General features: G+C 27.9%; 1 protein-coding gene across 3 annotated transcripts in view; it reads left to right on the forward strand.

Moving 5' to 3' along the window:
* The first annotated feature begins 6,530 nt into the window (after positions 1 to 6,530).
* LOC118071268 (sex peptide receptor-like) overlaps positions 6,531 to 14,611 on the forward strand; it is a 54,635-nt gene continuing 46,554 nt past the window's right edge. For all 3 annotated transcript variants that reach the window (XM_035090328.1, XM_035090329.1, XM_035090327.1), the window contains exon 1: positions 6,531 to 7,953. In XM_035090328.1, the coding sequence (XP_034946219.1) occupies positions 6,912 to 7,953 (1,042 nt within the window). In that variant the 5' untranslated portion in view covers positions 6,531 to 6,911. The remainder of the gene's footprint in view (positions 7,954 to 14,611) is intronic.

The following is a 14,611-nucleotide window of genomic DNA, read 5'->3' on the forward strand; positions in this document are numbered from 1 at the left end:
ATCAATTTTCAACAAAAAACAGACGACATTGTTTGACTTGGGCTGTTTCTTATTAACATAATCAAATTATATCATCCTAAAAACATCATGTCTGTTAGAATTGAAATTTCTAGAAATCAAACTTATTCAAAATAGCGTTTGAATGAAAAATTATAGAATTTTGGAAAAATGAAATTTTTTCAAAAAAAATACAAGTTAAAAAGGAAACTTGATCGTACAAAAATGTTCTGTATGTATAAATTATCATTTATTAGTATAAAGTGACGAGATCACATAATTTGTTAAGTTTATGATGCATATTTTTCCATCATACCACTGTTTTCATTGAAATAACACAAAATTCGTTAATTTGACATGGAGTAAATTCTAGTTTTTGTGGTAATAAATAGATTATCTATTAAAATGAATGTATATACATATATAGATGTAATTTTTATTTTTAACGGATCAATAGCTTTGATGTTCAAATATAAAAAGTCATAATTGAAATTCTTGTCATTCGTACGCATATAGCGATGGGTAAGTGTATTTCATGAGTGTACACCCACACGAGACGGCACACACACCCTACTATATCGATGGCGCTCAACAATTCTGTTACGCCTTAGTTTGTCAAGGTCGCGTCACAGAAAACTTTCACCCCTCATTCGAAAAGTTCTACTCCAATAATAAGTATCGGTATTTAGTTTTGGGTTTTCAAAAAAAACAGGGAGAATAAAGAAATTGATCTTCCATTATAAATGATAGCGAAAGAAAAAAATTTAATCGTGCTTATTGGTCTGAGTGCATTTTGTGCACACATGACAAAATTCCCATCATAGTTTCTATTCTATTAACCCCAGTAAAATGTTACAAAATTTTTTCTTTACTTGTTCATAATAAACTGCAATTACCGTAAATATTATTTAACTGTCTGAAGTTATGTGTATTTATGAACAATAATATTATGTTAATGCAGATTCGATCTATTAGCAATAATCATAATTTCATTAATAAAAAATGTTTTGCATTGTTTGTAATTAATTGCAATTATTATAGACAATATACAGTTTTTTTGTGTCTATAGTTATGTAAAATAATATTTTGCTGTGCGAAGAATAAAACTATAAGATGAATGAACGGAATTCTCGTAATAATTATAAGACAAGCAAGTAAAAATAGAGACAGTTGGTCTGCACAATAAAATTTACTTTCCTTTTTAAAAAAAAAATTTGTCCGAACAACTTTATTGTAAAATTTGAATTTCATTCTACTTCTAGTCAGTTATAATTTGTATCAAAATGTTTCATTTTTTTAAAGAATATATAGAATTTTATAGAGTTGTATAGTAACATATAGGATTTTATGTAATTACTTTTTATTGGTTTTGTCGTTTTTGATAAAATTCTGTACATTTGTATACGATTCTATCGTCTCATTTTTGGATACAGTTCTATATGAAAGGGGTACATAGAACTGTATACGATCGTATATAATTCTATTCAATCATTTTTTATCGAGTGTACATACTGAGACACGTACTTTTGCGTAAACACTAGTCATTATGCATCTAGAAACTTTAAAAAATAGAGATATAATGGAATTTCAAATTTCAGAAATCAACCCCATCAAAATAACTTTCTCATGGAAAGTCAATAATTTTTATTTTTCATTTGAAATGTCATATTCATGTCTCCAATAATTCTATGTTTAGTTATTTTATTTAATACTAAATATTTCTTGTTTGTAAATAACTATAAAACTAATAAGGGAATCCTTATTTTTCTTCCAATAGATATAAACATATTAATACGATTAGTTCTAAAATATATTCTCTCTCCAAGTCGACATTTTTATAATAACCAGTGTGCAATATCAATTGAAAATTCAACGATTTTAACTTACGACTGTACATGAAATTTTCTAAAGCACTGTTAATGACTTTTTATTTTATGAACAATTGTAGGATAATTCTAAGTTTTGTACGAATATTTAATGATGTAGTATAAAATTCGATATTTTAGCTGAAATTTAATAAATTTTATCGAAATTCACTTATAACATTAAAAATTTATCTGTAATGACTGAAAATTACAACACATGTGTTAAGTATTTTTCAATGCGCATATTGAAACACGCTTAATGCCAGTGAGTTGATCACCTCAAAAGTTTTTCGTGGATATCTCTGCACAATTCTGAGTAGAAATGAAATATTTATATTTAAACAACTAACACAACAATAGATGTAATTATATTTCAGAAATTCCAATAATGAATTCTTTTTATTACTAAAACATTTTCTTTAGAAAATTTAATTAAAATTATTTACTCAATGAGTTGATAGCCGAGTCGGTTAAGACACCGAATTTAGATGCACACAAGCTGGCAGACGTAGATTCGAATCTCCCCCAGGATCATCTTTACTACAATATCTATCTCTCGCAGAATTTTTACAAACTATAATGTTCACTCTACAATAATATGTCAAAAATAAACAAATCTTAAAATAATTAAAATATTTTTTTTTATCTTATTTTTAATAAATAAATATCAGGGTTACTTTTAACCTAAAACTTCTGTCTCTTAGTTATTGTAATTTTCAATAGATGTTGAAACATGGAATATACTTCACAAATGTTTAGTAAAGTTACTATACAATTGTACATATAAAAAACTTCCATTATATGCACATTAAAACTGCTACAGAAATTTTTTACAGTGTACTTTTTACTAAATATATTGAATGTATAACTTCCCATATTTTTAAAGATAATATCATAGGGAAGATGTTTAAACAAATTCGGTTCAGCCGTTTTTTTTAATAACGAAAAAAGCATTAAAATACTCAAGTAAAGGAGACTTGAGATAGATTCTACTCTTTAGATAATTAACATTATTGACATCTGAGGTCAATATAAATATTATAAACAAAAAAACTGAAAGATGATAAAGTTACGGATTTTAATAAGTGAAAAGTTCGTTGTGAAACATTATTAAAGTTTCAATAAATGATGGAATATAATTTTTGTTTAAATTATTTGAATAATTAGTGAAATTTCATTCGTAATAAGTACACCCTAAGTAATCCTCATCCCATACAGAATGTTCTTAATCTCTATTGATTCCATTTTGAAGATGCTGAATGGAAATTTTGAACTTTAGAAACGTCAGTATATATGCAGCATCGAAAATATCGTTTTTGAAAAATACAATGTCGTTAATATAAAATTAATATAAAATTTTTGACTTTGTTTCTCTTTAAAATGTAAGAATGTGATATTTCAATAAATACCTGAAACGTACATACTACTCATTTTGATAACTTTTACATGTGTGGATTTTATGCTTATATGATACAGATAAAATATCGGATCTTTTGGAAATTATACCAATTCATTGTACAAGAAAAAATTTATTACGTGTCAAGTAGTAATTAATATAATATAAAAACTTGAATTCGTATTATCATTGATTATTATTAGTAATTGACAATTAAGTTAATACATTACTTTATCCCTACACTGTAAATCCCAGTTTTCCAAAATGCATTATTTTAATGCGGATAAGTGTGTAAAATATGACGTCACTCATTTGATTAACATTTTAGTCACTTTTTACACACTTAGATCTGCGTTAAAAGTGACTACAATGTTGATCAAATTAGGGACGTCATATTTAACACACTTATCCGCATTAAAATAATGCATTTTGGAAAATTGGGATTAACAGTGCAGTAAATCAACTTCACATAAGAAAATTCCTTCTGACGATATAAATGCGACTCATTAGTCAATGGGATTAATTAAAACTTTTTTCGATTATAACAGCTAAAAAGTTCGTTTAAAACAGATTCCAACTCTAACTATTCATTAATAATTATGGATTAGGATTCGCGTTGAATACTGTTTATTCGTAACGTATATGAAATTAAGTTAACGCTTCATCTTTCTAGAAAAATTGAAGTAATTGAATAATATGGTGGAGTCTTACGAATAATTTACAGTTGGGTTATTGAAGAATTATTCTATTATAGTTATCTAACGTAAGCATAAATTTATCATTGTATTCTAAAATCTAAACTGAAAAAGAATAAGAGGGAAGTCTCGAAAAATAAATATGCTAATAATTTCAATAATCGAATTTATAATTTATTTATCTTGCTAACATTTAATAAGTTTTTAATTGATATTCTTATTTTTCTGTTATAAATTAACAAGTAAATACTAAATGAAAGATGTTTTATTAATTCGCTGAGTTTAATTAGTTCAAAAGATATTTGCACTATGTGTCATTAATAAAAGTATGATTTCTTGTTATTACAAATTAAATTATGATATTACATATAAATTAAATGCAATTATTGCAAGAATAAGCTTTTATCATTATACACATTAAGGAATTTCTATAAACTATGGAAAATCTTTTATAGAGATATTATATTTCATATTTTATCAGTATTAAAGATAATTTATTGTTACGAATATTATATGATAGTTGTAAACAATAAAAACTATTTATAACTATTTAAAAAAAAAAAAATTTTCATATAGAGGTCCATAACTACTCTCAAAACCGTATTGTTCAGTTAAATCGTATCATTACAAAAAAAATCACTCAATGGAATTTATTCTGACTAGTCTCTAATTTCCTCTTCATTATTTTTCTTTTTTTTATGTTCAGGCAAAATAGATGTCTTCATTTATATTTATGATATCTCAAACAAAAAAAAACCCCGATTTATACATGCATGTATGCACATTCATAGATATATATCTCCATACATTATCAGAAAAACCGTTTAGTATGCCTTCACGTACATTAAAGCGTGGAGACATTATGACATTCTGTATTTCGAAAATCGATATCCAATGGAAAGTTAAAGAATATGTAATAGACAACAAAAAACGTCAAAGTGTATATGTATGAAGTCGTTTGAAAAAAAAATAGCTTAACAGAGACTAAATGCATTATTTTTTTATATATGTGTTGAAAATAAATTCATTCGAATGAAATAAAAAGCATAAAAATGCGCTAATAGGTTATAATGAATCAAATAATATTAATTATTTATCACAATATTTGATGGATCCAACAAAAGTTTCAATTGTTGATACAATATCAATGATAACCATTTGTTGAAGATAACATTAAAAATCTTAGACAATTCTATTTTTTATTTATGTCATAAGAAATTATACCTTTTCCGTCAAATTTTAAATAAAGAGTAATATTGTACAGATTTCAATTCAATTGAAATCACACTGTAAATCATAGTGTTTCAAATAAAAACACTACGATTTGCAGTGAATATATTAAATATGAGTATAAGCTAATTATTGACATGAAGATGAATTGAAACGTAAGTCTTTGTACATAGTATCAGAAAAAATATTTACAGTGTCTATTTTAAAACTACGTATTCCAGAAAATCTTATAACACAACTCATTCTCATTGAAAAATAAGTGGATTATTTTCTCAAGCATACCAATTTTCCAAGAAAAATAATTATCAAAAGTTATTATTTAACAGTACGATAAAAATATTTATTTATTTTTTTTGGTTCCTACTTTACTTTTTATCGTGATCATTATAATATCATTGTCTTTTCAATGTATTCATGATTATATTATCATTAGTTCCATAAAACTACACTAACTTAATCAATACTCGTATTATAACGATAGAATTTATCGTCATAATATTTCGTCCTGATAGAGTTATGGTGTTACTATAAGTATTGATTAAGTTGGTGTAGTCGACCATTTGTAATAAATACAATTCGTCGTGCATTGTATTAAGGATTATTTTAAAAAATTAGAATCATTAATTTTCAGTATTGATAACTTATATCATAATTTGTCTCGGTGGTTAATGAAAAATAGTCAAAAACTATCATTAATTTGAGTAGATTTTACAAATTAAAAATCAAATTTTGTTTTCAACTGCCAATAAAAATTAATTATATTATTTAAAATGATAATTCTATTTTCAGATCATCTATTGTAAATTTATTTTTACGTATTTATTATTTTCCATTATTAAACTCATATTGACTTAATTGAATCTAATCAAAAGTAATAATTTGTAATTAAACTTCTGCCTCTATTTTTGCTCTCAATTAATTATCGTTAAAAATATTTTGTTAAGAAGTTAACTATGACAAAATAAAACAATAAAAAAATTCATATTCCATTGATACTCGTAAATTTTTATGAAGTAAACAATATAAAATATTTGACGTTGGGAAAACGTGAGTAAAACCTTAATTTTTAGGACAGCTGGTTATCGTCATATCAAGCGCCTGTAATAATTTTTGGGGGAAGTTCCTATTGACAGAAAAAAACTACAACGAAATAAAAAACTTGTAAGTTAATGAAATAAATGGAGAGAAAATTTCCTTGTAATGCTGCCTGAAATTTGGAATTATATTATGAGTCATTAAATAGGAAGAATACTTAATAAACACCAAGTCTGTACGGCAGCAAGAAAAAGAGAGGTTGCGCGTACGTAAGAAATTACTACGCACGCGTCATGACGTGAAATTTTCTGTCTCGTATCTCGACTATATTTTTAGGATCATTGTACGGATGCGTGTCAACTGGAAATATCGTCAATTGTTTGTTGGATTTATAATCAAGTGAATTAACTTCTTCATGAGTCTGGAGATTCATTGACATTATCATTGACATTGAAGAACTGTTAATATTTAACTAAACTGTCACAAATAATAATTATGTATTGATTGCGTGAAGTGCATGTATTTTTGAACTAAAATTGTAGCAAGTAGATAAATAAAATATAATGAATTAAAGAAATAATCTTAATATCCGGTTATGATTATTCACAAACAAAAGAATGTGACAAAAGAAATATACCGATAGTGTCAACAAATATAATTTCTTGTATTTATCGATAACTTATCGATTTAGTCATGAATATACCTATAAATTCAACTACTAATTTGATTTCAAACTTAGACTTAAATGATACTGATGACATGTACAGATGTGGTGCTGGATGGGATACTTTTCATCAAGAATACATCAAATTTCATGGATGGGCTAGTTTATTAGTTTGTACCTTTGGTTCGATAGCAAATACATTAAATATTGCAGTTTTAACTCGTCATGAAATGAATTCACCGACTAATGCCATTTTGACCGGATTAGCAGTTGCAGATTTATTGGTAATGCTGGAGTATATTCCATACGCAAGTCACATGTATTTATACCACAGATCACGTCGAGATACGTATACATATGGTTGGGCAGTATTTGTCTTAATTCATTCGATTTTCACACAAATCTGTCACACAGTTTCTATTTGGCTGACAGTTACTTTGGCAATCTGGAGATACATAGCAGTAGCACATCCTCAAAGAAATCGTGAATGGTGTAGTTACACAAGAACAGTTGTTGCTATAATTGGAGCTTGGATAATTTGTCCATTAATCTGCCTTCCACTTTATTTTACAACTGAAGTGACACCCAAAGATGAAGTATTTACGTTACATGGAAATCTACCGATTGCAAATTCTACCGAACCACTTATTAATGGAACAGTTTGGTTCGTTAATTTAAGTAAAACTATGAAAGCTAACGATCTGCTCAATTTACTTAATTTTTGTACGTACAGCGTAGTGATTAAATTAATACCTTGCGTAGCTTTGACAATTTTAAGTTTACGTCTCATCATGGCACTCATGGACACGAAGAAGAGAAGAAAATTACTTACAACTACGTTCCTAGTAGAAGATTCTAATGATCGAGCTCAAGATCATGTATATAAAATAAGAAGAAGTAGAAAAAAATCAGCTAGAATGTTAGATAAAGAAAAACAGACTGATCGAACTACAAAAATGTTATTGGCGGTGTTACTGCTGTTTTTGCTGACTGAGTTCCCACAAGGTGTTCTTGGACTACTCAGCGTGATACTGGGTACTGAGTTCTTCAGAACTTGCTACGTAAAACTTGGTAAGTACAGAGATATTATTTCTATTAGAATTTGTTCATTACCCAGACAAACATAAAATTCTTTTTTTTTCCATTTTGATTGAATTTTTAGTATTTCAAAGTAATAATTTACAAAAAAATACTTGTTTTTAGAGGCATTTAACACAAAAAATATTCTATACAACTCGTGGTACTAACTCATAATTTTTTACTTTTAATAATTCTTCTTGATTTGTAAAATTTTAGAATGGAAATATTAGACATTCTGAAAATAAGAACCAATAGTATTTGTGATATAAAAATTAATACACCTTAATGTCAGTAAAGAATAAAAAATGCATCCATTGACAAAGAATTAATTCTTACTGATGTGAAGAATAAAATAAACTGAAATTGAAAGTAACTTCTAAAAAAGATTATAATGACTGAGGAAGAATTTTTTTTAATTTTACGGAGCGCTTCAGTAAATTTTACTAGGGCCTTTCAGTGACGTGGGACTTTAACAGAATTTTTAGCACTAGATTTACTAAAAATAGCACACCAAAATCATTTAACTGTTAATTCTTTCGTTCTTTTTATTTTCTTTATCTTTTCTACCAAATTCAGAATTTCGATAAAAACTCTCTCAATTTTTATTTTTCTTGCAACTACGATTACACCAAATACATTTTGTAATAATAGATAGAGACGTTCTCAATCTGCGTCGACTGTTGTGCCTCGACACAGTGTCGGTTAATACAAAAAAATATAATGAATAAATGAATAGAATTGAGATTTAATTAAATCTAAAGTAAGATTTATAAATAAATATATATTTTTCAAGTGGAAGTCAAGCGGAAGATAGGAAAGATAATAAACATTTGCCGACTGAAATGATGGAATTATATTGAATTAAGAGAACCTTGAACAATTTATTAAATATTTAACCGGCTAGCTCTCACAATCAAATATTAAAAATAAAGTGTGAGACTTTGTCTGGTGTGTCACCACTGGTGATCACTCAAACTCCGCTTAGATCATTAATTTTATATTTTCAATACACTCAATTTACTTAAACCTAAATTTACTACCGACGCAACGCATCCAAGAATTTGAAAAAACCCCCGAGAACTTACACTTCACTCTGAAACGCCGTTTGCTGGATAAATATTTCCTTAATCTTGAGATATGTCGGGATTCAATAATTATTAATTGATTAACAATATTTCGGTTCCAATGGGTCCTCGCAAATAAATTTAATTTTTCTCACAGGTGTGGGATATCGCACAGGTTTCAGTGTGAAAACTTTCTGATTGTCTAAGTATCCGATTAGTGACACGGTGGAAGGAGCTCCTGTATAGTTTTTGTAAACAAACAAAATTACCTAACCTTACATAACCTTATAGGATTGTTTAAAAATTTACTTAATTCGTCATTATTTTTTCTAAACACCTCGGAAAAAATTTGGTGTTGTATCTGGCATTGATCATGATTGTGTTTTTTTGTGTTTTCTTGTGTTGAACTTAAGTGATAAGGAATTCAAGTAAATTACTTAGATCTCGCTTTATTACACCGTTTAATAATCAACAACTTAGATCCCGCTCTACAGGCATTGTAAGTTACGTTTATCACGCCTGCGTTAAATGAAAATGATTAATATTAATGCTAGTGCAGAATATATTCATATTCACAGGTATAAATTTATGTATTTGATGATGATTAGACTGGATTTTACACCTTGGTATATTCAGATACCCAAGACGAAATTTTCACAATAATTTTGTACTGAATATCTTGAAAACTGTTTGATTTTTTTGGAAAAACTTTTTTTTTCTTCGTAAACTTTTATTTTTCTTTTTGTTCCTCTTCATCTTTTTTTTCCGTTGGTATTCTATCCATTGTTAACACTGTTAAGAACTGTTGGTATTATCTTTTTCTTTGTAATTGATGGCGATTCTGCATCTTCTGTTTTACGCTTATTTTTATAACTTTTTTCGGGCTAAATCAAAGCATTTTCAAATGGACTTAAATCGTTATCATTATTTTTAAGACTCACTTTTTCTGGTAAAGTGAATATTTTGTGATTTCTGAATTAATTTATAAGAAACTATTAGGCCGTTTCTCATAAGATCCTACTATAAGAATTTATCAGTAAGTGATGCCGTTCGATTCTTCGTCTAATTATATACGATTATATAAGAAAAAATGTTATGAGATTGAATAAAAACTTGTTGGTAAACAATTTTTATCAATGTATTAATTATTTTTATAAGAAACTTTGGGACTGTGTCTCATAAGAACGTTTAAAAATTTATCAAGCATGAAAATGTGAATTAGAAAATATTCTCTCATCGCGATATTTTCTATTAAGATTTTGATTTTCAATTAATACAATGTTTAGAACGAAAATAAGATTATTTACTATTAGATGGTGGAGAAGTTTAACCTTTTAAATATTGCAAAATCCTATTTAGGGTTGATATATGACAACAATAATTTTCAAGTCGAATTTGCTGATCGACATCAATTCATCTCCTAATGGATTTTGGAGGAGTCCAATGTTTTAAGCCAGATTATGCTATTTAATCAATCAATTTCGTATTCAAATCTCGAAATAGAAAAGTTCTGAATTCTGTAGGTTCGCGATCACCATTTTAATTTCGATACAGATTTGTATAATCATAATATACATTTTTCGAGTAGCGAGAATTTCTAAACTTTTCCTATCCAAATATGATGTTTCTCACAGAAGTTTTAAGAATACCTATAGGATTGAACCTGTTCCAATAAGAATGTTTAAGCTAGGAGAGTAGTTTTTAAGTATTATTTTTTCATCGTAATCATCCGAATCCTAGAGAAACTGTTTTCTTTTTCACCTATACAATCAAATATAATCCTATTGACCGTAGTCATGATGAAATCATAATCCTTTAAATATTATTTCCCGATTAAAACATGTCCGATTTCATTTAAATATATCTCATAATTTCCTTCTAATTAAACAGCAATCCGTTTAATTATATTTTTTGATTGACTTTGATTTATTTTGATGAACTTTATTTCCATTCAAAATGGAAAGACATTCAATTACCATTCAGTGATTCTTAATTAACATTCTGTTATTATTCCGTAACCTGTAAGTAACATTCATTCAGGTTTAGTGACTTCGACCTTTACAGTGTGATTATTGTTCATTGATAGTACTACTAAATAAAGATTAATATATTTTTGTGCGCCGGACTTCTCAATGGCTCTGTTCCGGCTCAATCATTCCTATCCTTACCGGCTAGGTTATTCAAAGTTGACATTTTGTCAACACATGAACTTATTTGATCTTAATTTGTCAGTTCGAAGAAAAAAAAAATACAAAAAAAAATATCTGATTTTCTCCGAATTATCGAAGATAACGGAGAAAAACATACTTAAATATTTAATGGTATTAGGAATAAAACAGTAATTTTTCAGAACAAATTCAGTCTTCATTAAAGAATCATAAACCAGATGAAATTTTTCGACTTGGGATTTTACCTGTCATATTTTTACAAATGACAATTATTCTGTCTCTACTTTAAAGTATTTGCTACTTAGCAAACTCGACCAATGTCCGAATTATTTTAAATTTTCAATTCAGATAGATTAAAGGGAAGTCATGTCTTTATGTTTTAGAATAGCTCAGTCACTAGCGTACTCGACTCTAGACCCGAGGATGCCAGGATCGAATCTCACCATCATCAGGCTTTCTCAGACAACGTTTCTAATAAATTTCATTTCAGGTGTATATTTAAACAATAAATCCGTATAAACAAAAAACCTCTAGAGCATATAAAAATTTCCTTTCGTTTCAATCATTTTTTTTCTGCGGTAAGGAGATAAATTTCAGTAATCAATGATACATAATTTTCTTCAAAATTCTCGTTATGTCATAAGAATAAATCAGAAAATTGCATGAGAAATATCCCACTTCTTATAAGAGTTGATGAAAAAATGCCTAAGAGTTTCCTGATAGATTCTTATCACATGATGAGAATGAATCGGAGAACTGCATCAGAAATAGCACTTGTTTTATAAGAATTCATAAGACAATGTCTCATCGATATTTATGAAAAGTGTGATATTTCACATGCAATTTTCTGCTTCGTTTTTATGAAGTTTTTTCATCAGATTATACCCGAATATTTAACCAGGGAATGAAAGACTGGTCGAGGAATATCTTTTTCTTCTACTTACGAATCCAGTATATGTATCACATATTCGAAAAATGCAGCGCTTTTCATTTAGCTAGACTCTATATGAACAATGCCCTAATCTTCGGGATACTTTGCGTAGATGAAACCTGTAATTTTTCCTTTTATATGGGTAGATAATCATCGACAGTACTACATATCTATCTGCACTCACGGTGACTAACACGGATAAGCGTTGTTTTTTTATCATTATGCAGTAAACAGTTTTGCTCCTCTGCTTGCAAAAACTTGATCAATAGATTTTAATGCTTTACATATCGTATGATTCATATATTTTACTTTTTTCGTTGTAAAAAAATTTAGCCGCTGGATACACTCGTACAACACTGAATCCTCAATTAAAATGTCACAATAAATTTTTACTATTAGCAGGTTTCAGAGTAAAAAGAGCTCAAATCAGAATTAGAGCAAGTATGAACACATAGATAATTCAAAAGTTTTCATAAAGTGCGTGAGGATGAAACATTTGTAGAATTTGAAGATATGATTGGTTTGAATGTCGGTTTTAAGAAAAAATCTTCATGTTAATTGGTAGTGTAATAAACTCATTAAATAATAAATAAAATATGACACTTTAAATATGTACAGCACAGTCTCTTAGGAAAAAAACTGTCCAGACTTGCAAAACTAACGGCCTCACTAACGAATGTGCAGAAAAATTTATAAAAAAACGGTCTAGTTGTAATTGAAGAAGCTATTTTACCCGTAACAAGATTAAACTCTTGGCAGAGGTTATGCCAGACAATCTGTTTTGACTTTGGCAGAAATTTCATAGGAGCTGATATAAAATTCAAGAGACGCGAGAACTCAAGAATAACTAACTATTTTGTTTGTTTAATAAATTGTTCTATTTTTGTTAATTAACTCCATGTTAAAAGCCGTTATTTCAATAAACCGTTTCCGTCCCCCCTCCACGCATATCGAATTCTGGACTCGACTGGACTCGACTAGCTGTGGGCTGTAGAAGGTATTTCTTTGAAATCTGGGGGAAAATTCACTACAAGAGCATAAAGTCATTTCTAGATTCATCATTACCAACGGCACTCACTGGTCATTCAATCTTTAACGTTAATTAGGTTTGCATTCTAGCAAGTATTTTGAAGCAGAAAAAGAATAATTGTCATTTGCGAAGATATGGCAGGTAGAATGCAACTCAGAAATTATATATTTATCCCAATGTCCTATGATAGGATTTTATATTATTTAAAAGGAGAACATTTAAACAATTCTATAGAAAATCAATAGATTCGAAAAAGAAACACGACTTAGAAATTATTTAAATAATTAATTAAACCTCCATAGGATTTTGCATTATTCAATAGGTTTGACTTCTCCGTACGTACGTATGTATGTGTGTACATTTGTATGGGCGGCAGCATTTTTTCCGTTTCTAATATCTTAAAAACGGATCGAGATATCAACCCTAACTAAAATTTATTCGAAATTTATTATTATAAAGAAGATCTGGAAGGAATTTAAACGGATTCAGTCAAGCTGTTCTTTTTTATAACAATAAAATTAATAAATAGATAAAAAAATTAGCTATCAAGAATACTTTTATGCCAAACAATAACAATTTCATTCGAATATTAAGTTGATATTGACTAGATATTATTGTTTACAACCAAATATTACCTTTAACAATCACGCATTGTTTATAACTACTCAAATTCGTAATAAACAATTGAAAATTGTATTAATGATGTTTTTGTCGAAATCATATCATTTATGATGAGATATGACTCTTAACAATTACGCATTATTTACAACAATTAAAATTTGTTATTAATAATTGAAAATCGTATTAATGTATCAAGAGATACGGTAGTGTCTCGTGTGCCAAGCATAAATCGCCGCCATCTAGCCCTTACGTCACGACGAGGCACTACTGTGTTTCTATACAAATTATAAGATGATTCTTGTAGGTTAGAATTTTTAAATTAAAATTTTTTTTCTTATTATAACATAAACATGGACTGAAATTAAGAATTTGCTCGGAAAGCGATCGTTGACTTTCGATTAAGCATACTATAAAGTATTATCATTGCTTCATTCATAATATACGAAATTTTTTCAATTTCGTTGCGCAAAAATTGAGTAAAATGAGAGTTTATTCATGGAGCAATCATACGTTTTTTTAATCAAGTTGGTGATCAGAGTTTTTGATTGCTATGAAGTTCTTTCACTAACAGATTATAAAGTTATACAAATAATGAAAATATTTTCTGAACAGATTTTTTTTTTTTTATTCCTTTTCAGTTCATATGTACAGAAAATGGTAAAATCTCATTAAAAACAGCCCCCTCCTTCTGGGCTGTACAAAAATGTGCGCCAAACATAAATAACGACAATGATGAAATTACAAAAAGTCCTAAAATCATTAAACGCCAATTATTTAAATCTACGAATCAATAATATTTAAAATTAATTATTTTCTTCGGTTTTTTTTTTTTTAA

The sequence above is a fragment of the Chelonus insularis genome, unplaced genomic scaffold (genome assembly GCF_013357705.1).
Source record: "Chelonus insularis isolate UGA/USDA-ARS -01 unplaced genomic scaffold, ASM1335770v1 contig_76_pilon, whole genome shotgun sequence".
NCBI classification, from domain to species: domain Eukaryota; kingdom Metazoa; phylum Arthropoda; class Insecta; order Hymenoptera; family Braconidae; genus Chelonus; species Chelonus insularis.